Below are 26,483 nucleotides of genomic sequence, written 5' to 3' on the forward strand. Positions count from 1 at the left end.
CTTCTCTCGAAATACGGTTAAAAATATCCCTCCACCGTGGAGGCCTTACGATTTAAAGGTAAAGATATAAGAAAAATGACACCTACTATTCTATAGCGTTCAGTCGTTTTTGTCTTCCCCGTTTAAATAATTGATTACACGTATGTATGATTATACGGTGAAGCGTGGCATCGTGCCACGTATCTTTCTTGCGATAAAAGAAAAAATCACCGCGATTTATCCGATTTATTATCAAACAAATGCCACCCGTGAGACGGTATCCGTTGAAAATCGAACTTCCAGACGTGTTGCATCTGAAAACTGTGGAAAGAATTTTATTGTTTTTTTTCAAAAGAATATCAGACAAAGTTATTCAGGTAAAATGTTTTGATCTTTCATCCTTGGCCTAAAACTTGGAAGCCTTTTTCACCCTTTGCTTTATGATTTCGTCTGAAGCCTTCCGAGCGATTCTCAATTTTCTCTCGATTTTCGTTTGCTCCTCAAACTTTTACACTTTGCAATTGAAAATATTAACAAATTTGTTTAATAATATTCCATTGTACACGCATTTTCGTACGAACTTTTTTACTTTTCCGAGTATTTTGAAAACTGATCGCATCAGTCTCCCATCATGTTTTTCTCCCTCACCGAAGTGTTTTTGTTCTTTTTGCGTAGATGTTGTCCTTCAATTCTTATCTCCAGAATTTGAACCATTCAGCCGCACGAGAAGTCAGGGTATTTTGCCTGTCCTCCAATTCCTGAGTACTTTTTCCGGGACATTCAGATCCTGCAAGGCAATACGGTATTCTTTTAATACCATTTCACTCGCACGGGCTGTAACGAATAAGTACAAACGTTAATTCCCCCGCTTAGCGTCGCGACGCCCGACGTAAATCAGCCGCGGTGTGAGAAGGACGCCGGGAAGCGCACCGTATCCAGGGAATGTCGGGATATTAGTCCCGAGGGAGGCCGTCGCACGGATGCCGAACATTCTACAGCGGAGGCAATCGGACGCGATAGAGCCGCGAGGACCGAAAAATCGAAAGACCGAAGGAGCAGTTTTCCTCCTAATGAATTTATGCGCTTCTTGCCTTATCTACGAGCCGGGTAATAGTCAATTTGTTGTTACCCTTCTCGTCCCATCCCGGAATCCAAGAATATTTCGACGGCTTTGAATTCCTCTCGCGCTTCTTTACAACAAATACTGGCCTTAACCGATATTTATATCTTCCTTCCCCAACCCGCAGGTAGATCTGAACAGGTGCACAGAAATACGAAGTTAGATCTAATTTTGGATTTTATTTCACTTCCGTTTCCACCGTACGCTTCAATTTTTTTCATCATATAATTAGCATCAAATTTATCTGACATTAAATTTACTGGGACACTACGAGACGAATTGTCACATTTAATCTCATTTATCGAAATAAATTTTTACACCAAGCATAAAGATTTCACTACACGAGGATCGGTATTCAGGAAACACGCGCGTTTCGGTTGGACAAGGTTGTATTAATAGTATACCTTCGGTGAAGTTTTGTCGCATAAATTTTGTAAATACTTGCATGGATCTGAACTTGTAGAAATTGAATGAGGACAAAAATAAATAAATAAAAAATCTGGACACACGATCTCTATTTCAAGTTTGTATTAGGTACGTAAATACCTTCCTCGTTACACGTCTTATAAACAAGTTTCGAACGATTCTTAACTCACTTTGTTACCGCCAGTCGATTCTGAAGGTTGATTGCCGCTAATGACCGGCCCGAATTCACAGAGTGAAGGGTATATAAAATGGGAAATAAATTATCGCGAAACCTCGCATTCGCGTTATTTCAAGAATAATACTACGTCTTGGCTAGAATCCGTCGAACGTGTAAGCAGCTGGTATATAATCCCTGCCAAATCGTAATTACAGCGCGTTAGTTTTATCCCACAGCAGTTCCTTTAATTGCGTATTTATACGTACGAAAATACGCGCAACAGAATTTCCCGTCGGGATTAACCAGAGACACGAAGTAAACTGAGGCCAGAAGAGTACGAATTGCCAGAAGCCCGCCGACAGATGTTGAAACGAATCAATCAAAGACGGGCGGTATGCAAATTCGCAACAGTTAACAAAAGCTCGAAAGCATTAAGTTCATTTTGTACATGAAAGACGGTTTAAAATGCGAGTATTACTTATTCTTTCGCGCTTGCGCAGCATCCGTGCTATATAATTATTCTCTCGTTCCGGACGGCGCGGCGGCGGTTAAGAAATTTTTAAACATTGATTAAGAGAAGTTTCAACAAAAAAATGGTAAAAATCAAAAAATAAACCTCTGCCGTGACAATGTGCCAATGGACATTGCCGTGACCAGGATTCGAACCTGGGTTACTACGGCCACAACGTAGGGTCCTAACCTCTAGACGATCACGGCTATCAGAGGACTTGGTATATTTGCTTTCATTTCCACAGATTGATCTAGATGGCGGCCGAATTGCTCACTGAGGCGTAACGCCCGTTTTTACTATCGACGTTTGTGTAGAGCTCGTGATATTGGGCGAAAGGAGATGTGGATCTAAGTGTTGGTGTCTTAGAGCCGGTACAGAGCGGCAAAGAGTGGGGGTCGTTTCCTCGACAATACTCAACTTGGTAATGCCCTTGTATCTTGATCATCTGCGCAAGAAATTGTTGACAAGTATTGGAAAAAAACGGTCATCGTATTTTGAATGGGTTTTTTTTTTTTTGCAACCAATGTACAAGCGCCCGAACTAACGAGATCTTAGAAATATTCAGTGTCCAGTTAATACAAACACGTCAAATGAGGTAAATCTTGAAAGTCTTCGTATGATGGATAAACTACTTCCATTTTTTTTATCAAAACACAAATTTTTCTGCCAAATCGAATTGTTCATACAGTTGTAACTTACAAATATCGTGTACTTGGCTATAAAAAGTATAACTCTTATGACGTTTTTATCACACCTAAATTTATTCAGTTTTTTTTTTTTTGATATTTATTCGTTACAAAACGAGAAAGAAACGGACGAAAGCCGGGGTGAAAAGAAGCGAGACCATAAATCCGTGATCTGGCCGAGCTAGCTGGATAGAGGTACTCGTTACTCATATTTTCCCAATAATTTACACGGGCGTTTCGTTTTCTTAATATTTTTTTTTATATTTATTTTAACGTTTTTTCCTTCCTTCTCCAACGAACGGGGGATGAAACGAGCACGCCGCAGATTGCAGGGTGGGAAGACTTGTTTCCCGAAAGAAAAAAGGAGATATGGAACAGGGCCAAAGCCAATATCCCATCCTGTGAGACACTGAATTAACTAACGGGCATATCATTGTTAAGAAAACATGTTTTTGTTGGCAGCTGAAGCGGTAAAAATAATTCGAAAGACGACTCGGTTGGATGCAGCCCGTTGTGATAATCCGCACGGGACGGGCAAGACTCGCCCCCGCGACAACGGATCGATGGCTCTATCGCCTCCTCGCCGAAAGCAGGAAAAGAAACGAAAAGGAGTAAGAAATAAAAAAAGAAAGAAAGGAGAAAAAAAAAGAAAAAAAGTAGAGAAGTTCGAAAAATGAGAAAGAAAGAACGGCGAACCGGCTGTCAAGTTATCCGACAAAGTTGGCGCTCTCGTTTCGAAAGCTTTTTATCACCGGGGATCGCTGGCGAAACGAACCACGGAAATCGAGGCTGTCAGCCCGTTGTAGTTTGTATTGTTTACTTTGGACAGCAGTCCGTTTCCAAGTTTGAATACTTTACAGCAAAACAATTAATTATGCCACCGGGCGGAAAGATGGATGTGCGATTAATCGACGGTGATGTTATTATTCCTGCCGTGCAGTGCAGAAAAATCTGTCCAATAGACGAGGCTTAACGGCGTCTGTAAATTACTTGGAGTTGATTATTTCTTCCTGCATATTTGAAAAGTCGCTAAGATTCTTCCGTCTTTGGACCGTTTCACCGAAAGTCACTCAGGTTTGGTGAAACTGACGACTCTCTCTACACCGCCTGTACGTACATAACCGACAAACGCATAACCAACAACTGATAGTAAAATATTCGGAGATAATTTGGCACTGTCGCAAAGTTCACGCTACAGCAGCGGTGTGCTTCTCTAATCTGCAAATATTTATCTCACAGCTTGTGTCCGTTGAGATAGCGATTGTGAGGGCGTTTCGGGTCTAACGTAAACGAAGACAAACACGCAGTGAGATATGCGTAGATATAGACGTGTCTATCTTTGTCGGAAGCGTATCCGAATATCCGCGTTGAAACATAAGTATTCGTCTTTAAAAAAGAATTTTTCGTCGATTTTCGCGTTGCAGTTGAGCTTCGACGTTATCTTAGCGCGTTGATCGGCACCCCGGAGCGTTGACAAGGGTAGACTGATTGGTAGGCATGCCGTTAAGCCTGGGCGGTGTTGCAAATACTGAAAGGCGAAAGGCATTTAGAAAATAACGAATTCCGTCCGCCGCCGTCTTGTAGCAACAGCTGAAATATCGATCTTGTCTCACGTTTTACTCCATTTTTCCATTATCCTGAAGGGAGATTCGATGTAGTTTCGCGCTTTCGAACGTTGCTGATATTAGCTACAGCGACATGTTTATCCAGTGCAAAAAAGAAAAAACAAAAAAGAAAAGTAAAACGGAATAGAGAGGATGGAACAAGACGAAGGAATTAACCGGAATCGTAAAAATAAATCGAAGATTCCACGCCGCTTGTTGAAACCTGTAGCTGCGAACGATGGTGACTATTTATTGGTCGCACTAAAAAAGAAATAAATTTTATACGATCTCTGATATTTTCACACACGTCACTCAGGTTTTTATATAATTTCCACGCGCTAATATCGGTTTACTATATTTATATATACGCCCGCGTATTAATTATAGCGTGAAACACGTGGCAGATGGCCCATGTCGGTGGATTTCAATGATTTACTAAATGCGTATTAGATCGGCATCATAATTCTCTCCGTTAAAATTGGAACGGATGTATAATATACATATATAAACTATATGTTTTTCGAATTTCTTTCTTTCCACCTCGCTTCATTTTCATTCGCTACTCGGTGTATGCTAAGCGAGCGATTCGAATGAAATAACGAAGAATGGTAACACGCGTCATGCCCGCATCAAAATTCAGCACGAAGTAAGTAAGCTATAAAAAAGTTTGCCGTACGCAATGGTGAGCGAATAACATCGCCTGTTAAAAATTTATAACTCGCTTGCGAGTACGTATAAGGACCAGCAAGTATTCATTGCATGATTATCAAAGTAATCACCTGTACGGCTGTCAGTTTCCAGTGTCATTTGTCGGCAATAAAGGTATAACTATTTAACAAGTATGTGCGCTCGGAACGTATTCATTTACGTGGTTTTCAAACCAAGTAGAAGTAAACGTCGACAGTCGCTGCAGCACGCGGTTTCCGTTTCGCATCGTTCGTATTTCCGCTCAACAGCGATAATGGCATTGGAAGCTGAAGGGTTGTTCTCTTTTCCCATTTTTTTCATCACCGTTTTTGCCACTTTCGGAAACTTCCGCGTGCGCCGCAACTCCCTGAGAGGAAGAAAAACTTCCTAAAGGACTTCCGTAGACTCGACAAGCAATTAGCAGTAACAAGAGCTCGTTTACGACTCGGGCTAACATTAGATCGTTACTTTGGCCATTTGATTGTCGGTTATTCGTAACTCCAGAGTAATAACCTGGTCCCATTCGTTAGTGAAACTCTCGTCTGCGGGCTCGACTTCCGGTATAATTCGGGTGGAACAATCGGGGGTTCGAAGGCCTGATGGAAACGAGCAAATACGCGAGGTTTCAATTAATCGCCGGTGAACCGGCGGAGCTTTGACGGCTAATTTCAAACCCGAGAATGAACGAAATTCAGTTCTAATTGGGCGGACGTTGGGCTGGTTTTTGTGCTCGTTATGTTACCTTGCACCACGAAATAAGTCCAGGATTTTTTGCTCCACAGTTTGTAAGGAAAAGCGAGCTCACCTCGCACGACAATTATGTATTTAACAATCTAGGATCAATCGACGTGCGGCGAATGGAAAGAGCTAGAACCAACTATTTCCACGCATTCATCATTAAAGGTATTAAACTTCGCATTAATATTGTATCTGGGCGGTAATATATTAGAGGGTACTCGAAACAAGTTACGGCACTTTTATAACGATGGCAAAAAACTAATCTCTTACCTTCGTATATAACCGCGGCTTCTCGAAGAGAACTGGCCTCGTTAAAAACCACTCTGTTAATCTATCCACCTGAGAACCGCGTTGGAATTCGACATGTTAGATATCTTCGTAAAAAGATTTCTTTTTGCAAAAACCACCCAGGGCGGTTCGCCATCAGGCAAGCGTGTTTCTCAGACCCAGAATCCAGACTCAGACAATTTACGCGCTTTCCAATACAACCTCTTTCATATAATACTTTTTGCCCTTCGCCTTCTGCAACGGCTACGCGAATCCCTGCAAGAACGTTGCAGAAAAGTTTCGAGTCCTAGGAATAAGGTATTTGTAAACGTCGTTGCAGAAAATATTGACTCCACACTGTTCGGGCAGAAAGCATACCGTTTTTCGGTTCAACGTACTTTGCGCTTCCTCAAGATTGAAACGCACCAAGTCGACGTTGCGAATATTTTGTCGAATTAAATTCGAGACGACAGGTTGGAACATTAAGAGACTAAAATGTTTTTCTCGCGATTTTGAATATGAAATAAGAATAAACTGTGTTTTTGCACAAGGATTCGATCTAACTCTTGAACGCATGGTCTTCGAAGATGGCAGATTTTTTATCTTCCACCGAGTGAACCTGGTCAATAGATGTTCTTCGACCCTAGAGACGCGCAAGAACATATATTATACAGTGGATGAAGATGACGAAGGGAAAACAAGCAAGCGATGTATCAAAAGCGAAATATACATTATGCACGGGTTGCAGGAAATTCTAAAACCGTCTAATATCAATAAAATACGACTACAAACTAGAAGCGAACTACGTGGCTGTCATATCTTGAGAAACGATCTCGACGAAAACGGAAACAAACTTGTCAAATATTTGAACGTTATAATCCAAAGACCGTAATTGTTTTCCAATCCCAATCTTATCCGTTCACAAGTGAAATACAATTTTGGCGACGGTAAAGAAAAATGTAGAACAGTTACCAATAATTGCAGAAAATAATGATTTCCCTTGTTTACCCGACACTTTCTCGATTTCATCTCCATTACTGTAAAAAATATCCACCCGACCAATATTCCGCAGGGACAAAATTCTTCCACGAGAGTTGGTAGAAGCGAGCGAGATTTACACGTTATAGCTTAAAGGTATAAATCACGTGGCGGGATGTAATCTGGTGCTCGGGATTGTACACGGAGAGAAAAATCTGAGAAAACTTAGCCTGCTGTTACTAGTCGTGATGTAAAAGACACCTAAAGCAGTTTTTATTGGTGCATGTTAAAAAAATTATGGGTTTTTTTGAAAAAAATAACTACCTTGCTTAGAAACTATGTATTTCGGCAGCACAAAATTTAAAACGTGATAACTGGTGAAAACTGCATTAGGTGTCTTTTACATCACGATTATAGTAACAGCAGGGTAATTTTTGCTCAGATTTTTCTCTCCGTGTACGGGTAGGTATATCGCACATGGATACCTACTTGTATATCTTGACGCCGCACCCTTCCTCGTCGACATCACCCATAAATGTTCCCTCCCGGAGGCTGGCTGGCAGTCGGCGATGAGATGCCGAACTGTGGCAATAAGCCCTGACGATGAGCCACCGCGTTGTAGGAAAGCGAAGCCGACCTCGAGGACGGTAACACTCGGCAGTCGACACCTCGGCGCTAATTACATTCTCCGTTTTATCGGCCATTTCGACGCGCCTTATCCGCACAATGATGAATGCTTTTCAGAAATTTATACGTCTTCAAATTGATACGCTTAGGTATAATAATTATTTAATTCAGGTGTTAATACTCCAGGTTAAGTTCGCACGGAGTGGTAGGGTATATATATATATATTATTTTCATGAATTTTCACGAAAATCAACGGGACTTTTATTTTACCTTCATCGCGCGCAAATATTTTGATTATCTAAAAACCGTAGGAACGATCGCGCCTTCCGAAGATTAACTTGGCTGTTTCAAAACCGCAAATCACTGTCAAACAAAGTGGAACAAGACCTCGTTCCAAAACGGTCATCCATTATCGACACAGGCTGTGACCCAACAGAGCTGAAGCCGGCTAAAATATGAAAATCTAGAGGAGTGCGGTATTATAAGAAGAGGCTGCACGCCCAGATCACCGAACGTACTTAGTGTTTATCGGAGTAAGCCGATTACTCCGCTCGTTAACGTTATCCAGTATCAAGTTTCACGTTTCCATCTCCGATTTCCATCAATAATTATTCAACTGGAATGAAACTTTTACGATGTCATTTCCTAACGCCTTCCATCGACTTTATTACCCACTCAAAGTTTGAATATATATATAACTGAACACTTTATTCTTCGACCGATTGAGCGATTATTGGGACCGACGAGTCGGTACAGAGTTTTATACCTGTCTGCGATATTCGGTGTGAACGGCTCTTAAAGAAAGAGAGACGTGAGCGTGTCGCGGTTGCTGGGACCAAGTTATGACAAGGGTTGCCCAGAAATAGCCGGTTTACAGGAATACGCCAGGGCGTAGGTAGGCGTGTTAAAGGCCGGCATTAACTCCTGCGTGGGATACGTATACGTATATACACGGGACGCGTGCACATAGGTGCGTCTCTCTGTATATCGAATGTATATCGGGCGTTAGAAAACGACCGTCGAATGTGTATAATAATGCTTTAATGCGCATACACCGCGAGAGCTCCGGTTTTAAGTGACGCTTAAATCTCAATCTCATAATCCTACGTTTGCAAAATTATACACTTATACATATATGTACACACACAATACGTATATTTAATAGTTGAAAACATCCGGAAACCATTCCGAGATTTACATGGGCGGTTGTTCCCATTTCGGTAAATTCGTGCAACGGCCCGAATTCCGATCGGTTGGAATAACATTTCGAATTGCAAATCACTTCTCTCCAACTTCGTGAAACATGATACTCTTTACAACATTTCGAAGAACATTCCACCGGGAGAAATCCGAAAATATAAAGTTGGTTGTTTTTTGCGGCCCGTTTGAACCGTTATGACAACCATTCAAATCCCCGCGGCATGAATTTTTCGCGAGTGTAATTGAAAAGGAAGGAGGCTGAAAATTGAAAGCAAAAATGTGAACAAGAAGGCAGTGACTCCGCGGCGCACACGTGGAAGCAATTTATTCGTGTTTGACGCATTCAGCCCCCAGAATCACGACGTGAGGAGGACGAGGGTGAGGGTGAGGGTGAGTCGTCATCTTCTGGGTCGATGAAATATTTACAATATTGCTTGGGTAAAATTTTTGGTGCCGAAACAACTCCGTGTAACAACTTTATGAGAGCTAGTTTGTTTTTCTGATTTAGGGGATCGCCGGGGCTTGTATTACATTTGTTCAGGCTTGTTACGAGGTGACGGGTTCCGCGAGATACGGCCAGTCAAAGACGTTTATTAGTTTCCCAAGTTCACACGGCTCGAATCTATGACCACTTTGTCTTACAACCCCCGAGCTGCATTTTCCCCGTCGGCCTTAAGCTCTAGGATACTAGCTGACTTTGATAAATGCGTGAAAATACAGATCCGTTCGCGTTGTGATAAGTTGCTGAAAAAAATTTCACATTTCATGAACCATACAAGAGTGTTAAATAGGCCAATTCACGCGGCACAGTATATCAAACACTGCGGTGTTGACATGTTGGTTCCAAAAAAAAGAAACGTATGATAAAGAAAAAAATTGGATGGAACAGGAACATCCAGAAAATAAAAGAACACAGAAAGACATTTAGGGAAGATTAATGGGCAGGTAAATTTTAATCAACGGTCAGAAAGGACCATAAATTCCGACGATGTATTGCCTGAGACAATTATTATTACATATTTTAACGATAAGTATTAGTACTATTTTTTTCGTGATTATTCTTATTTTTAATTTTTCCTTCTTCCTTTTATTCGGGCTGATCGTATTACGCCTTCTGAACTTCGGAGTAGTAAATTTACAACCGCATTGCGTGCGTGCGGTCAGCCGAGTGCCATCGGCACTGCATGTACGTATGTATTGGTATATCATACCCTGCATCTTGTGCGTATAGGTGTACAGGTTACAACGAGATGCTTAACACGCGACGCGACCGGGTTGTAAATTGAGCAATTTACAGGTCATTTTGCGAAATTACCACTCTGCGGTGGAATTAATTGTACTGGACACGGACCGTGAGTCGAGGTAAACGGGCTGATGATATTAATTGTTTATTTGTGTACCGCGAGACAACTCGTGTCGTACGCGCGAATAATCTACGTCTAAATTGTCTCCATGGGCCCATGAGGTTTCATTTTGCGGCTTACATTAAAACCGTGTCGTAAATCTTCCTGCAATCTTCCCTCACGTACCGCAAGGATCAAGTATCGTCGGTGCGAGCGGTGGTGAAATTAAATTCCTGGCAAGGCGTAAGCTCGGGATCATTTTTGATCGATAGAATTTTCGCGAAAAATATCTAAACCGCGAAGTTTTTACCAAATTTCGAATTTCCACTATCGGAAGTCGGAGAAGTTTCGGGAGAAAAGGTGGAGTCTAAGAAACGAAGAAGTGCGATGCACTCTGGTGCGTCGTGACTGCGCGCACCACTCTTTGAGAATTCGTCGTTAAGAAACGCATTAGCGGACAGGTGCCGTGTGGAAAAATACAGTAACTCAAAAGTCTCGCGTACAACGCGGGCCGGACGCGTTGCATGGTTAAAAATGGAAGGAGTCGAGAGGATCTTTGTGGGCACGCCGTGGGGGTCCGACTCACCAATCTCACTCCAGGACCAGGTGGAATGGCGCGGAAGGTCGCCTTAAAGGCGTCAAAGCATCCCCTGAACATTACAAAATTACACATCCACAGCCCATCCAATTATCCCTCCCTTCTTCCAACAATACGAATGGCTGAACCGCGGCTCTTCTGTCTATTTTATTACCAACTATTTCACTTCCTGTTGAAATCTCGCCAGTGCAGCGCCTCGAGTTGATGGGGTACCAGTGATTCATGGGGAGTATAGGTACGATAGGCGGAGCTGAGCTGAAGAAACGGGGAAAAACGGTTCATTGAAAGAGAGAAAGATAGAAAGAAAGAGGGGAAAAAAGAAATAAATTATCGTAACTGCACCTATAAACTTGGAGCAATTATCGACGATGGACCGTTGATATACGGAGGTATTGCACGTATAACGTGTGTAAACGCATGATCGACGACGCGGACTTAAATTACATTCCGAGTCCTTTTTATTCCCCTTCCTCTCCTTTTTTCACTCGATAACGCGTGCCTGGTGGGGTATACCGTGTAATCTGGTTCGCTAACCGGTTAACAACGCGTTCAATTTGTCGGTCAATTAATACTTGTATACCGAGTACATACACAGCAATTAAGGTATTAATCTACGTGCAAGCACGTCTCTCTTATTAAGCTAATTAACTTCCTCGGTTCCCCGTTAAGTACGACAGTGAAAGAGTTCCGGCTCTTTCTGCACTCGTCGTTTTTCTCCCCCTCGTGTACGGAGGTTTGAACATGGAAATTAACATGGAAATTAACATGGAAGCCTTGCTTCGCGGGGCCGATAAAAGGGTCTTCGATATTCGTTCCGTCGAGCTTTCGTCATTCCCGTGGAATTGGTCTTACAAAATCGTTCGAACGAAAAATTAGAGCGGGTTCCGGTTATCCTTTCGAGAATCAAGCTGTGCATCCGCGCGTTTCGAGAGTTGCGTAGAGCGGTTTCTACAAATACTTTCGAGGGGCGATTTTAATCTGTAAAGCGAGCAGTGCAGGTACCTCGGACGCTTCTCCGAGGCCCCGCGAGCTGTATACCCTGCAGGGTAACAGTATACACGATACATGTAGCCGAGACTTCCAAAAATACAACTCATAAGCGTCGGAATATGAGACCAGAAGTAACATAAAGGTAGAGGCATCTGGCGCTCACCAGAATATAATAACAGTTAGCCAGAAAACGCGCTGCCTTGCCTTGCGTTACGTTACGTTTCGTTGAGCTGCCTTGCGTCGGGATACTGAAACGGAGCGCTTCCATCGACCGACCGAGACCAGCCATCGGCGTAGACCAATAAACGATGGTTATTACATAAAGCAGGCACCCAAGGAGAAATAACTAAAAAATTTGAAAAAAAAGAAGTGGAAGAGGAAGCAGAAGAAGAAGAAGAAGAAAAAGAAGATGAAGATGAAGAAGAAAACGTGCTTCGGTTTCAAGACGAGGATATTTCCAATCTCGTCAGAGTGTCTACTGAAATGTGAAATCGCAGGTTTATCTCCCGAGGTAAAAAAGATTCCCGGATAATTTCAGGATTGACGCAAAATTGATAATTTCCTTATTTCCGGATTAAATCCTTACTTCCAGGCTTTCGACGTCGTCTTTTATCAGCCCAGCTTCGCCCTCCGCGTGTGTTTGGATATGGTAAAACACGTTGAACAGTGCAGGCCACGTGCGCGGCGTTGACACGTGCACCGTAAACAATGAACGGAGCTTAGAGTGCTCGAGTACACGGGGCACGCGTGACCCCCGACCCCAAACCGGAGCTTGCACACGTGTCTAACACGCGTGACCCTCTCTCGCTTTCTCTCCCTTCCGTGCAGGGGAAAGGATTTACTCCGACGACCCAATTACGAACCGCAGCTCAGTCAACCTTTGCTTTTGATCCTGTTTATCATAAATTCACGAAACCGGAGGTAGGCATTGACGCCCTTTGCACCGACAAAATGATGCCGCGGGCCTCGGAGCCGAGGATCTGACGGCAGTGAAGAAAATTTTTACTCTTAGTGATATGATAAAAAAAAAAAAATATAAATCGAAAAGTATATTCATCACGATCGTGCTTCTAAACACATTTTTCCTCGTTTTTTATACCACAGATCGATGCAGGAAACGAGTATCTGTGAAGAGATTTCCAACATCGACCCCGGGAAGAAAAGTCTAATTTCTTCTATAATAAAAAGTATTTGGAATGCTTCTACATTTTTTGTAAAATATTTTAATCGCAATCGTGCAATGTGTGCGAATTCCAATTGAAAACTAACAATATAAAGTTTCGACGGAGCGAAACAGATGGAGAAAAGGCCCGCATGTACGAGGTCCGAAAATTCACTTATCTCATTCGTTAATCTCTGGAGGAGGCGGGGGTCACTTTGTTACAGCAGGCACTTAATTCAATGCCGAGACTGGCGTGGTCGGAAGGATTCGAGGGGTCGACGATCAACGAGTAAAAGAAATTGGCATCGACGAGGATCGTAGCTTTGAAGAATAATTTTTTACGAAACGAAAGCCGCTTTCTTCATATTCATCTTCACTTTGTGCGATTTGATATTAATAAAGGACCCTAACCGTGCGGTGAATTCTTCAACGGCGTCAAAGGTGGATGTCGCTGTTAATTTTTTGAATTCTAAAATCCTTGTTAAATTTAATCGGTGTGCGACCAATTAGAGGAATGTAGCGTGGTAAATTAATACAGGCGGAGTTTACAAGCTTTGAGGTACAGCGTGGGCCAGTTGTTCGTATAAATCAATGAAGCACGTGCCCACACGCCGCAGAATGTCGGCGTACGGTGTTGCGCAATATTGCGTCGTCGATAATTTAGATCAAAAGTATCGCGAACAAATGAATAGAAATTTTTCGAATACACGACTGAAATGACGTTGGTAATTCTCGTTTCTAACCATTTTACCATTTTATTATTATTTTTATTTTATCTCTTTTGAAATATGTCTTACAGCATTCCGTTTACCAGAGAGACTCGTGTCCGCTCCGTGGTATAAAATAAGACGTATGTTTTGTGCGATGCAATATATGATACGAAATTCCTCTCGACAAAACGTGATGCAGTTCTCCGATGAGGAGAATCCGCGTTCTCGTAAGCTCGCGTTTAACTTATTACACTTTCCGTCCCGCAACCGCGATTCATTTTATGTCTAGACGGAATTCAGGATTAATCACTTTCTTGAATCGTCCTAAAAGTAACTCGAAATAAATCACTTCCGGCTGATAGAGAACCTCGCGTTCCGTGTCACCCAGCTTTCAACGGTGCCTAGAAAAGATTTTTCAATCTTCCCCCTCTCTTATGGAAGAAGGCTAGAAAAATATTGGGGGGGGGGGGGGGGGGGGGTGAAAAAACCACGTCGTTGTAAAAAATCAAACGCCGTTACCCTTGAAGTTTCACCCATTTTTCGTCAAACGTTTGTCGGTTCTAATGCCACTATTTGTCCAAATTCTACATAGAAAATGTCAAAGCACGACCGCCTTGGGAATATTTTCAAATTCAGGACGCATCGCGGTGCACATTGCACAAAACTCGGTTAAGAATTTAATGATGCCAAGAAAAAGAAAGTTCGTGTCAACCGACTTTGCCAGTTCTTCACATCTCGTATGCGATCAAGTGTTTCGATTTTGACAGGAGTATCACGGATCACGTAACGATCAGAGTTCCCTTTGAACAAGTGTATTAAATTTTCTAAACGAGGCTGCACGAACGAGTTTCTCTTGGGTAGAATCGGAGTAAAAAGAAGTCGCACAGCAGGCATGAATTAAAAGGGTTAAAAATAAATTGCAAGATGAAAAATTCGCTCGTTACAACCGAATCAACGATCTCCCCGGCAATTACGATGCGACGCTTCGTGTTTGCACGGGTCAACGACCCCTCGGTTCCCGCAAAGCACGTACAGCTTGCGTATAACGCGGCGAATATGCGTCTAGGAGGTATATTATACGGATCGGTATACGGTGACAGCCGGCTTTGTACTCTAACTGGCAATCAGGGATGTAATGCATTTGTCGGATACCTCCGTCCAGTTGTCACATCATTATACCCACGGACGTAACTAGTCTTAATGCACCAATCTCGAGCATTGGCCCAGTTCCGATTGATTCCGCGTGTACGTCCAACCGACGATTACTGCCGCGACGTATCGGCGACGAACGAAAATTCGAAAGTTTTCTCTTTCTTAATCGAAACGTAATTACATTGATTCGCACCTTGCCAACCATCGCATCGTCTGAAAATTTCTTCAAGCCTGGGGTAAATGAGTCCCAACTCACGAAGTGCCGCGACCGGGTGGCTGTGTGATTTTTAATACATAATTGAGCTGATGGATACGTGCGTGGAAAATGGTAACAAGCTTCGAGGGCGCGTGGTTCGTCGCGTCGTTATAAGCCCCACGACACGGAAATAGATCAACCGACCATGACAACGGTGCGGTTCGGGTTCCGTTTTAAGAAATAGGATAGATGGACACATTGGGCACGTCACAGCCGTCCGTCCTCTAGTTTCCGCTACTTTATACGCTTCACCTTTGGGTCGTGCTCACTTATTAACTGTTCATTAACCATCGGCGTGGCACTGTTGCGTACTGTTAGGTTGTTAGTATTTCTCGGACGGTTTGGTTCAGGCCTCCGATTGTGGACGGAATTTAAAACCGATCAATCGACACTGTCGACCTGCAGGGCGTTCAAGAAGGCCGCGAATTCGCGATACAAGTTTAAGGACACACAAGCGTGTCGGTTGAAATCGTGCCAGGTCAATCAACGTTAAACAAATTGTTCTCACTTTTATTTTAAACATTTTTGTAAAATTTGAAAACGACTCTTCGAACCCTACCGGACTTATTTTACTTTAAATTTTTTGTGATTATACATTGATTTTTACGGGAAAATGTCAGGCTCATTGTACAATGACATAAATTTTAAATAAATCAACTCCGGCATGGTTCGGACGATTGCTTTCAAGTTTTACACAGGTGTTTAAAATAAGAGTAAAAACCATTTGTATGATTTACATCGACATCACATAATTTCGATCTACGAACCTGTATATACTTGAGGAATTCATCGGGATGAAAAAAAGTTTTTTAAAATACATACGAACTGGTAAAACGCAACGATCGGAGACAGGCGAGCGAGTGGAGTAAAATATTGATATTCCAATTTGGTAAGCCTGGATGACGCGTAATATCACAAGCAGTATTAGGTACTACAGCAGCCGACACATGCACCGGGCTGGTATAATAACACATAAGCAAGCGGTGCACGCTGCAGTTTCGATTATAAATATATGAACGTCGCTTCCGGTAATGAGACGGATCATGCAGCCTTCACATCCGGGTGGCTTCGCCTCGCCTCGACGTTGCCCGTTCGTCGATCCGTCTCGAAAGGTGCCTGTAGTGCCTGTATACCTATAGTCCTGTATAACCCAGAAAGACCGGAGATACCCAACCACCAGGATATCTGCTGGAAGCCTTCCTGTCACAACAGCCGCGCATTCCGCGGTGCACTTTTTACAGAGAACCTAGGAGAAAATCCATCATCATTAAAAGATGGCGCGTGACGCCCCGCTAGCGTTCCGTCTTAGCTTGCGACAATAGCGATGGAAGCGATCCGTCGCATTTCGGAGTTACAACTCTCGTCGAGTTCCCGGGGTTAGCGAATAACTGCGAAATTGGAACGCAGGTCCGGGGCGCAGGGCTGTCACGACTAGCACTGCCGAATGGGTATTTTTCACCCTCGTCGTCCTGCAGCTGGCTCGAATTTGTTCGCGCCTTAACCGTTCTCGCTCACTTCACTACTTCGAGCCGTATTCCATGCCCGAGGAAATTTTGGGGTGGCTTATTTGCCCGATGATTAATTGCAATCAACAGGACCTGACGTAACGAATGTTCGGGATTAATGAAGCGGCGGCGTCACGTTATACTACTCGCGTTAAACTCCCCAGGAAATGATACCTTACACCAAAAGTCGCGGTGACAAATACAAGCGCTCCAACTTCGACAAAGCTCGGCGGGCCGCGCCGCTCAAGAACTGAAATAATAACTCTAATCCCCGTCACTCGGTACGCCGATCCTCCCAAAGTCCTTCTCTTCCTGCGAAGAAAAATACACCGCGTCTACCGGTTATCTCTGCTCACTCTAAGCGGCTGCTCTCCCTTCGGTCGATCCGAAGTCGGTAAAATATTGTCAAGGCTCGGAACGATTGCCGGCGGGTCACCGAGGGTCAACCATGCCGGAATCACGACCGTGCGGAGAGACAGAAATAATTTCAGAGTGATACCAGGGCCTGGTCCGTGTCATTAATTCCGGGCTGTAATTTGATTCCATAAAGGTGTCGTGAGCCATGTCGGCGTGCAGCGATAACAAGACGGATCGTCCGATACCAAACGATGAAGATTTCGGCTTTGATACGTCACTCAGAGCACCAGAAATATCACTGCCGAGTCTCTCGTGCTCGCGTTCACCTCTCCTTATTCTTCTAGGTCGCCGAGGTCGTTGGTACAAACGAGATACGCCGGACGGTATAACTTATATCCCGTATTGCATTACGCTCGAGATGAAAATCTTTCGTTCACCCGTTGCTGCAGGTGCGATCCGTGACTAATTGACAAATCGAGTGTCCGAAGGTCGGGATGATCTCGCAAATTATCAATCGAAAGAAGAACAACAGCGTGTAGTAAAGTTGACGTGCCTACCTACCGGATACCATCGGCAAAAAGAGTCCTGGAAGAATGAAAGGTTGTAATCATTTATAATTCAAGTCTTTTCGCGAACAGAGCATTACGGTTCGTATATAATACGATATTTCATAATTGCACCGGGAGTTGATGCTGCAAATAAAAAACGCCGCAGTTGTTGAAGGAGGGAATTCACCGAGCAACGACCTCGAGCAGACGTTAAAGATTGATGAACCAGTAACCGGACGAGCGTCGTTCTTTTTCGCCTGGCACGAAAATTCTGTGATGAATTCGTGCAACGAAAACGCAAATGAGCTAATCGTCGAGCAATCGAGGCGTCAAAGTGCGCGTGCAACTGCATTTCACACGGCATTAAACGATCGAACGGTAAACTTGGATGCCGTCCGAAGAAGAAGAGGGTCAAGTTATCATTGAAATTGCGCTCGCGTCTCGATAAGCAGAAGCAGCACCAGCAGCGGCTTCGCGTAGCAGGGCAGGGTGCAAGGGCAGAATGTTGAACAGCGTTTTTCCAGATAGTCACAACGATTGTAGCGCCACGCCTAGATCAATTCCTAGGACGAACGGGGCGAGTCCTCCGGCTGAATGGTAAACACACTTTTGCGAACCCTTCAACGATCAGATAAGCAACGGCATCGGCCCGAGACGTAATGGACGCGGTGCCCGTCTCTCGACGATGACGCGTGATTCGAGTACCAAACGAAGGCCGGGATGAATGGAGTGTAAGGAGACTCCTCGGGAGGCCGGTTTCCCTTATTCTAAAATACCCGACGATTATTGTCCGAGCTACGCGGGGTGGCTCGACTCCTTTTTATATGTATATTCAAATTCACTCGTTTCCAGGAGCTGGTCGAAGCCAACCGGATGTCTCTCCGTACTCACACAGGTGTCCATATTCGTATAATCAGTTCTTCGGGAATGATTCAAGACTTCCGAATAATACCAAGAATATCCTTATCCGTGCATGGTATTCATTATATTTGTTCGTGCTGGAAGTTTCATGCCTGAACAAAAAGCCAAGCTTCGGTTGTAACTACGTGACTGAAAATTTCAGTAAAACCACTCATGAGTCGATCCATTTCTCTTTGAAAATAAGTAGAAAAGAAAACATGAGTGAACCTTGTCGAAACGAGTTTTTGAGAATTCGAAAGCTTTTTTTTTTGAAATATTCTCAAGTTTTCTAAATCTTCGAAAAGCGTTATCAAAGTTTATAAAATTCGTTGAAATGAAAACTGAACGTAGAAACGATGCGTAGAAACAGGAGGAACAGCTGAAAGAAAAATTGAACCGAAGTCGTAAGCTGTTAAATAAAACGGGAGATGCGAATCATAAAACGTGGCTGTAGGTGGTTTAGGCGAACGTATAACGGCCATACGCGTATATGTATATACAGGGTAGCGAAAATATTAAATATAACTTTTTATGAAGATGCACATCCACGCAGAGGGGCTTATAATGGCGCTGGCTTGGGACGGCCACGAGAAAAAACTCACCGCTAGAAGGTATATTTTTAAGATGTCGCATTAATGGTGCAGCCAAGAGCCGCGATTCTGAACGCAGGTACGCAGCAAGTATCGCGAATAAGGAAAACAATGGGACGAGGTGAGTGAAATGGCGACCGGTTGCGAGGAAACTAACGGTTCGCTGTGCAGGATAAATTATACATCATCGGCTTTTGAGGGAAGGGGGCCGCGCGGTAAAAATTTCGCGCGATGCAAGGTCGTTTCGCATTGCAGCGCATTTCGCGGATATGCGGCAAGGAATTCAGCGCCATTTCGCTAACCGGCTCGCAGTGCACGCTGCAGGCATTCGTCCCTGGAACTGCATTGTAATCAGCGCCTCTTCTCTCGACGATGTTGCACCACGGAGAGGAGAGTCCTTTGTCTCTCACCGCCAGAGGCATCGCCCGCAGGACTGCTAACGACATCCGGAAAAATAACTTCAAGGTCGCAAAAGAAGCCAACCGCGTTTCCGGCTGTTTTGCTTGCAGCTAAGCGCGCGTGCGATAGAGGCTGTGTTTTTATAAATTCAAAGCGTGCCAACTCGTTTGTTAACGGCATCGTGGAAAAAGGCGTCGTCTGTCAAATGCCTTGCTCTTATTTTTCCCCTGAATGTTATCTTTTTTCAATTAGGAATCGCGATTCGATACGCTCGCTTCCTTCCTTTGTCATTCCACATTGTTGCATTGAGGAAGATGAAGTCGGTCGTTACCCGCGCCGCGAGCCTGGGAAATTTCAACACTATTTTGACTCGGGGGCATCGGCTTGTCTAGTGGTCATCGGCTGAACGGAACTCGGGCTCTTGACCTATCCCCATCGCATAGGCGAGATCTGTTATTATACCTGACCGTCTGCAGTAGGAAACGGCGTGTTCACGATTCGGCCCAACCGGCATGAAAGCGGCCGATTGTCGGCGGGGAAAATTGTGGCTCAACCGCACCCTGAGCGTGGTAATTTATATCCACGTTTCCACGCGGAAGGAATCGAGAAGAGTTTTTCGATCTCTGAACTCCGCCACGTCGCCTACGCGATATAAAAATGAATGAATTGAATTGAAAAATAGGCTCGTCAAGTTCATCTCTGAGAAAGTAGCGGGAAAACGAAAAATAAGTTTGAAAGAAAATTGTTACTTACGATGATAGAAGGTCCGCGGGTCGTTCCAACAGCGCCCAAAGCTCACGATCAGATATCCTAGAGTCGTCTTCACGAATGGACGCTGATTGTAAGTCTGTATTAAGTTGTTGCAGTAAATAACACGTTGCTGCCATTCGCGTGGGCGACGCACAACCACTACGAGTGAATGTGCTTCGGACGATGCGAGGATGACTTTTACCTGGCTATGAAAGCGTGTTCGGATCACTTGAATGAATTAATGGTCAAAGGACAACGGCGGTTGAATCGGTGTTTAAATCCTTTCTCGAGAATTTTACCATTTCGCGTATTATGCAGTTTATACAATTAGTCTTTCCTCAGGATTTGCGGAGGCAGCTTCGAGGCGGTAAATGTGATTCCGACTACCGCAAGGGGTCGTGTGTAACTCAATTCATACGCGATGCGAGCTGAGGTGGAGGTTCCGAAGGTAGAAAACAAAGAACGGAAGTTGGGAGATGCATGCTCAGCGAGTCTATCGGCGTTGTCCTTACCAAATTAATCCCGCTTCGGCCACCTGACTGATGTGTCCTTTATCTCTGAACCGAGGGAACCCGACGTACAACCGAAAATCTCCTGCTGCAGGGGTACGAGGCCTTGTCAGGAATTCTAAGCGTAGCCGAAGTCAGAGAGGCCATTTTTTTTTCTTCCTACACGCTGTACACACGTGCTTATGTATACATAATACTTCCATAGATCTTTGAAGGACGTTAATAAATTACGTAAATTTTCATCCACCGTGACTCGAACGTCCAAGATTTTCTCTTTCACTTTCCGCTTGGCTTATATTTATTTGACATTATACACCGAGAGAAATTATTAGCTGCGGTTAGTACACAGTGCTTAAATATATTCATATTTTTGCAAACAGCTGAAAAATATAGTTCTGGCTACGAAATAAACATGAATTTTTTTGTTGTAACTGAAAAATCTATAACGGCATCTGTTACTGTTATTTTTAATTTGATTTAAAATTTAATGTTGGCGCAACGGTGAATCAATGTCAAGGATTTGTTGTACTAAAAAAGTACAACGAATCAAACGAACTAATTTTTAATTGCATTTACCAGAAAATGTAGTATTGATAGCTATAATAGCACAAAACAGTTACTTGTATCAAGTTCTCTCGTAATTTCAATAATATTCAAACAGTTGTTGTTTAATAAAATATTCTAATAACCCTAAAACAAATGATATTTTTCTCGTTTCGTTCTTCTGTTGACGAGGAGGGAAAAACAGCTCAACTTTCTCCTCGGGAAGTGTCCAAACTGCACAAAAACGTTGACGAATAGTCGCGTTCAAGTACATAGTCATAGATAGTAATTAATGACCACCCACATTGTTCGTGAATTGGAATCCAGTGAATTATGACGAAGTATTGGTAGTATGGATATTGTAATAACAGGTATACCTTACGCGTTTGTCTTGCGCGTAATTCTAGTTACAGGCCTTTCAATATCAAACATTCGACGCGTTTTGTATGATTTGTGACCATCGACCCATCCGTTTTTTCCTTTCTCCTTCAACCGTTCTCGATGAAGGATGAGATCTATCGACTTGTTCGTCCCAATTGACGTAACCGCTGATTAATTATTTCCGCGACGTGGTTGTAATGTAACTATTACAATACTTAATAACCTCTACCGGATCGGTAATTGCCGACCGATTCTGACAGTCGATAAATAATGCCCCCGAGGTAATATCTAAATTCTAATCCTTGAAAAAGATGTTTGTTCGTAAGATTCATACGAATCCGATTGCGCAATACCGAATCAGTATAACCGGCACCTGGCGGACCGTCCGAACTTCCGGTTACGCCAAATTTGGCACTAGGGAAGGTATCAAATGTCCATAAGCGAAATGTTAAGGTGAAAACGATCCCCGAATGAATGGAGCGTAGTTTCGCCATGCAACGCGTCCCACAATGGCACGAATGCGATAAGCAATAAATGCTCGCCGTTCAGGGTCTTACGACAGCGTGCGGAGTGCGTAATACGAGATGCCAGTTTGCTTCCTGTTTTTTCAAACGACCGAACGGTGCCCGGGATTTAGCCGCAAGCTACAATGAATGTAGGAAGGCTAATTCGACACGGGGGGCGGGGATTCCTTTCCTTTTTTCGCACGAAGGGAAGAAAAATTGGGAGGAATCGTTCTTCTCTCGAAAACTACCTCGAGGGCAGGCTTCGCTGTGGAACTAGCTCAAGAATCGTCGCGTCACGCTGATCGGATAGACCACAATAGCGATAATGGTCTGTTGTCATTGCGCGTTACGTTATTTATGTCTGCAGATTTTAAGAGGAGCCAAACAGACCGGGGACAAAATAGAGCCGGCAATAGCGTGGACAGGAAGTTGTCGTACATAAAATACCGCCGGTTTATAGTAAACACGTGGCGTTCTATGAACCAATAAAATATCAGGCTCGTTGTTTTCGGGTCGCTTCTCTCGCCGCCGTCTCTAATTGGTCTCCATGGTCCCTGGTCCACCGTCCAGGCGATAAAAAGCAATCAGCATCCAGTAGCCGGGCCGAAACCCGTCGCAGGATAATTTTTGCTCGCCCAAACGTTGGCTGCCACGGGAGGGAGGATGATTCGAAGAAAGTAAGCGGCCGGGGGTTCGTTTCGACCCTTTAAGGGCGCGACGAGTGACTACAGATAAGAATTGGAGAGCCGAAGAGAGCGGCTTTGGTGAATAAGTAAATGCCAAGGCGGCGGTTGCGGAGGATGAAAATCAAGATGTCCTGTGGAGAGTGGCTACTTTGGATGCGTAACGGGTCGGGCCGGGGTCCTGGGCGGATACACGCCACCATATTGTTTTCGATTGCCGAAACGAATGCCGCGCGGTACTCTCCGATTAATTATTCCAACCGTGAAGTGCGCCTTAAGAGACGTGATGCACCTCTGGCTGAAACCCGCGGCTGTTTGACCCGCCGTTTCTTTCGATTCGTCCTTCTTTCACCCCGCGATTGTTGCAGACACGGGTGATTATTGCGTCGCGACACCCGCTCGAAAAACGCTGTCGAAACAAATCGAGCACGGAATATCTACCGCTATTTTAGCTTCGTTGCGACGGTCGTCATTCAAAACGTTTGAACAATGCGGTGCATGTGCATAATAATACGCTCGCGAATGCACGGTTGCGTAGATGCGTGCGCAAGTTGTTATACCGAATAGAGTATCGAGTGATATCATATGGTAATGCCTGTGGGGAAATTTATTTTAAAAACAATTCTCAGAATAAGAACGTCAGGCTTTTTGCATCTCGTTGATGCAGCGATTCGCTGAAATTCAGACGTCATCCGGCGTCATTTCGCCATGTCAGCGAATCACGGACCGTCACTAAATCAATCACCTTCAGGTTGAATGGGATCCGATATGCCGAGTCTGAGCAACACGAAACAGAACCTCGCTGTGTCCAATAAGTGGGATTTTTATTTAACGAAGACCCACGAGAACGCCGGCGCAATTTTTCTACACCATCTGCTCTGCGTCTAGGTTCCTAATGTGAAAGAAGCATAATTAAAGGACGAAAGGTTTCCCCTTGAGATTAAGAAGGCAAAATTCTTCGTTTCCAGGAATGAAGATGAACCCTCGAACCCTGCATGGTTCTTCCACTTTCACGGAGGAGTGTGTAAATTTGTCCCTGTCGCATTTACCCCTGCAATCCGCGGTACGTTGAACAGACAACCTCGTAAGAGATCCGTTAACAATGCGACGATGAAAATTGGATCACGCGGCTTGTCCGCTGTTAGATCGAACGAGCGTCCATGAGTTGCGAGGAAAGGTGATGATTGAGTTGGTTATCGATGAGCGGGAGATGAAATGTGGGGAATAAAAACACGAGCGCAGTCTCGCCGCTCGAGGCCTGAGTCGGTAAGTACATGTAATATGTAACGTGCATCGTGACATAAATGGGTGGTGAAATTCTTCGTTTAAACACAAGCACGCTCATGGATGCGCAGAGATATGGGTACGCGGATTATTTATAGTAACGAAAGTCAAGTGCACCGGCAGCACCGGCACACGTATGCGAAGCCGCAGTAACCAGACGTGATTTACACAATTACACATATCTACCCTGCACGCATTGCTCGAGCCAAAACAAATGCTCAGGGCGTAAATACATCTGCCTGCCATATTTGCAATGTTCTCGCACGTTTATGCGTTGCACCCACTAAATCCGCCGATTACTGTTATTCTCAAATGTTAGCGCTCTTGCCTGTTAGACTTTACACGTTGCCACTCGTGCATATGCGAACACCAACGTCTTGCTTGTGGATACCATTGAACGGTTTCAATTCGTCCGATGGGAAAACTGAGGGGAAAGAAATATTTTTAGACGGTTGATGAGAAACAAGTGGGTTAAAATAAGGCCCTATCCCTTTGGAAGTATAAGAAAAATGATATTTCTTCTCTACAATCCTCTTCCACCATTATGTTTAATCCCTGGTTCATCTTCAGCCGAACGTCTTTTCTCTGCCTTTCCCAAATTCGTATTTTATCCACCTGCCATTCCCGTTTTGCTTTTCTTTTTTTTGCCTCATTTTTTTCGTTTCTTTTCTTTTTTGCATCCTGACGGACATGTATTAGGGAGGGCACAGGATTGGTTGTCCATTATTGCGATCGCTTTGTGAAATTAAAGGATCGAATTTTATTAGAAAAGGATGAATCCGAGGGGGTCGGCTCCGTTTCCCTTTTTGCTGCTATACTTTTTTTTCACACCGCATGACAGATGCACTCTCACGATTGGGACACTCGCTATAAAATACTAGCGGCCGATCTTTTGCACTGCACTGGATCCTGGCAATTCCGTGTAAGAAATTCAGCCGGAATTTTCTTTTTCAGGAAGGGTTTCTTCTTCCCCTAAAACCTTTTCGAATACCGAAGAGAAATACGAAATGAAAAAAGACCGACAATAGCGGATATTAAGGAACGGCTTTCAAAGAGGATCAATTTTGAACAAACTATTCGGTTCTGGAGACTTGAAAACTGGATCGATCATGGACTCCTGGAAGCTATAAATCGGCTCAATAAAACGAGCTCACCGTCCACGTTTACGTTAGCAGCACCGATGCGTGCATACTTGTATCAAATAAAAACACCCGTGCGCAAGATCATTGCAACAACAAAAAAAAATCGTCGATTTTGCAAGCCGCGAATATAGACTTCGTCCGAGGATGTACAGGTATAATAAATATAATGCATCGCATACACGTTCATACGAGTAACTAATATTCTTGGTCCCATTTCCAGGAATACACCCGCCTGCAGTAATTTTCTCCCCACAGCTATTTTCGTTCATCGAATACCAATGCGTAAAATAATTCAGTGCAGAAATATATCTATATAATATACCTAGATACAGAAGCGATGAGCCAACAACGTTGCCCGTTGGAAAATATTCAAATACCGACAAGTATCGCGAATGACGTATCGTTTGTATTACCAAGGGGGAATTTCTTCTTATTTATCGTCGCTCTATCTTCTTCTTCTTCTTTTTTTTTTTTTTTCTTCCACCATCGCGAATCGAAAGCTCTTAGTTCATCTACCTCGGCTTCGTAATGGGATGAAAATTCTCGCCGCGGGCGCGTAAATTTTACTTTATTAACAATATACCAATTTTTTCCACTTACCTCGTTCTTCGCCTCGAATATCTGCCGGATGATGCAGCCCCCAGAATAGAGAAGCGATATTCTCTTCATCGACGGGGCAAGACCAGCAGCCCCGTTTTCCTTGCCGTTCGGTCCAGTCGCGCAGTCTGGCTTCCGCAACATGATATTTATGACTGACCCTTTCCCGGTACCGAAAAGTCGCAAGTGTATATGCTAACTTTAGATCGTATCAAGCATCCACCCCGCCCTTCCTTGCCCCCCTCCCTCTTCCCTGCATTACTCTACTTGCACCGCATTTTCGTTACGTACGCTCCACGGCATCTCAGCATACACACATCTTCTGAACAAAGTTAAATAAACACTTCAGTTTTGCTCCACTTCCGATATGCGCGATACCTTCTATTCTATCTATCGGTACTGAATTTTCCCTCATTTTTAGGTACACATACAACAGGTTTTATTTTCAATCGCACAATATTACGTTACTCTGAAATATTTGATTGTTTGTGAGCGGAAATATTTGACGTGCAAGTACAGCGAATCGATATCAAAGAGTTCGATGAAGTTCAATTTTTATTCCAAACCAAAGGCTCCTGCGTCATCGACGTGGCTGGA

General features: G+C 43.8%; 1 protein-coding gene and 1 non-coding gene across 2 annotated transcripts; both read right to left on the minus strand.

Moving 5' to 3' along the window:
* Positions 1-538: 538 nt before the first annotated feature.
* LOC124185736 lies at positions 539-26,081 on the minus strand. The gene is made up of 3 exons (XM_046576799.1): positions 25,890-26,081; positions 7,643-7,872; positions 539-766 (listed from the first exon to the last, which is right to left on the minus strand). Exons 1-3 carry the CDS (start codon positions 26,028-26,030, stop codon positions 760-762), a joined length of 378 nt encoding a protein of 125 aa, XP_046432755.1. The 5' UTR covers positions 26,031-26,081; the 3' UTR covers positions 539-759.
* On the minus strand, positions 2,328-2,399 carry Trnah-gug. Its single transcript has one exon. It is a non-coding gene; the product is annotated as a tRNA-His (tRNA).
* Positions 26,082-26,483: the final 402 nt, after the last annotated feature.

This window comes from Neodiprion fabricii, chromosome 6 (genome assembly GCF_021155785.1).
Source record: "Neodiprion fabricii isolate iyNeoFabr1 chromosome 6, iyNeoFabr1.1, whole genome shotgun sequence".
In the NCBI taxonomy this organism is placed as follows: Eukaryota; Metazoa; Arthropoda; class Insecta; order Hymenoptera; family Diprionidae; genus Neodiprion; species Neodiprion fabricii.

Coding starts and splice junctions, on each gene's coding strand:
- LOC124185736 (XM_046576799.1), bottom strand. CDS start 26,030: ATGTTGCGGAAGCCAGACTGCGCGACTGGACCGAACGGCAAGGAAAAC. Junction 7,873..25,889: donor TATTCGAGGCGAAGAACGAG/GTAAGTGGAAAA, acceptor ATCATTGTGCGG/ATAAGGCGCGTCGAAATGGC.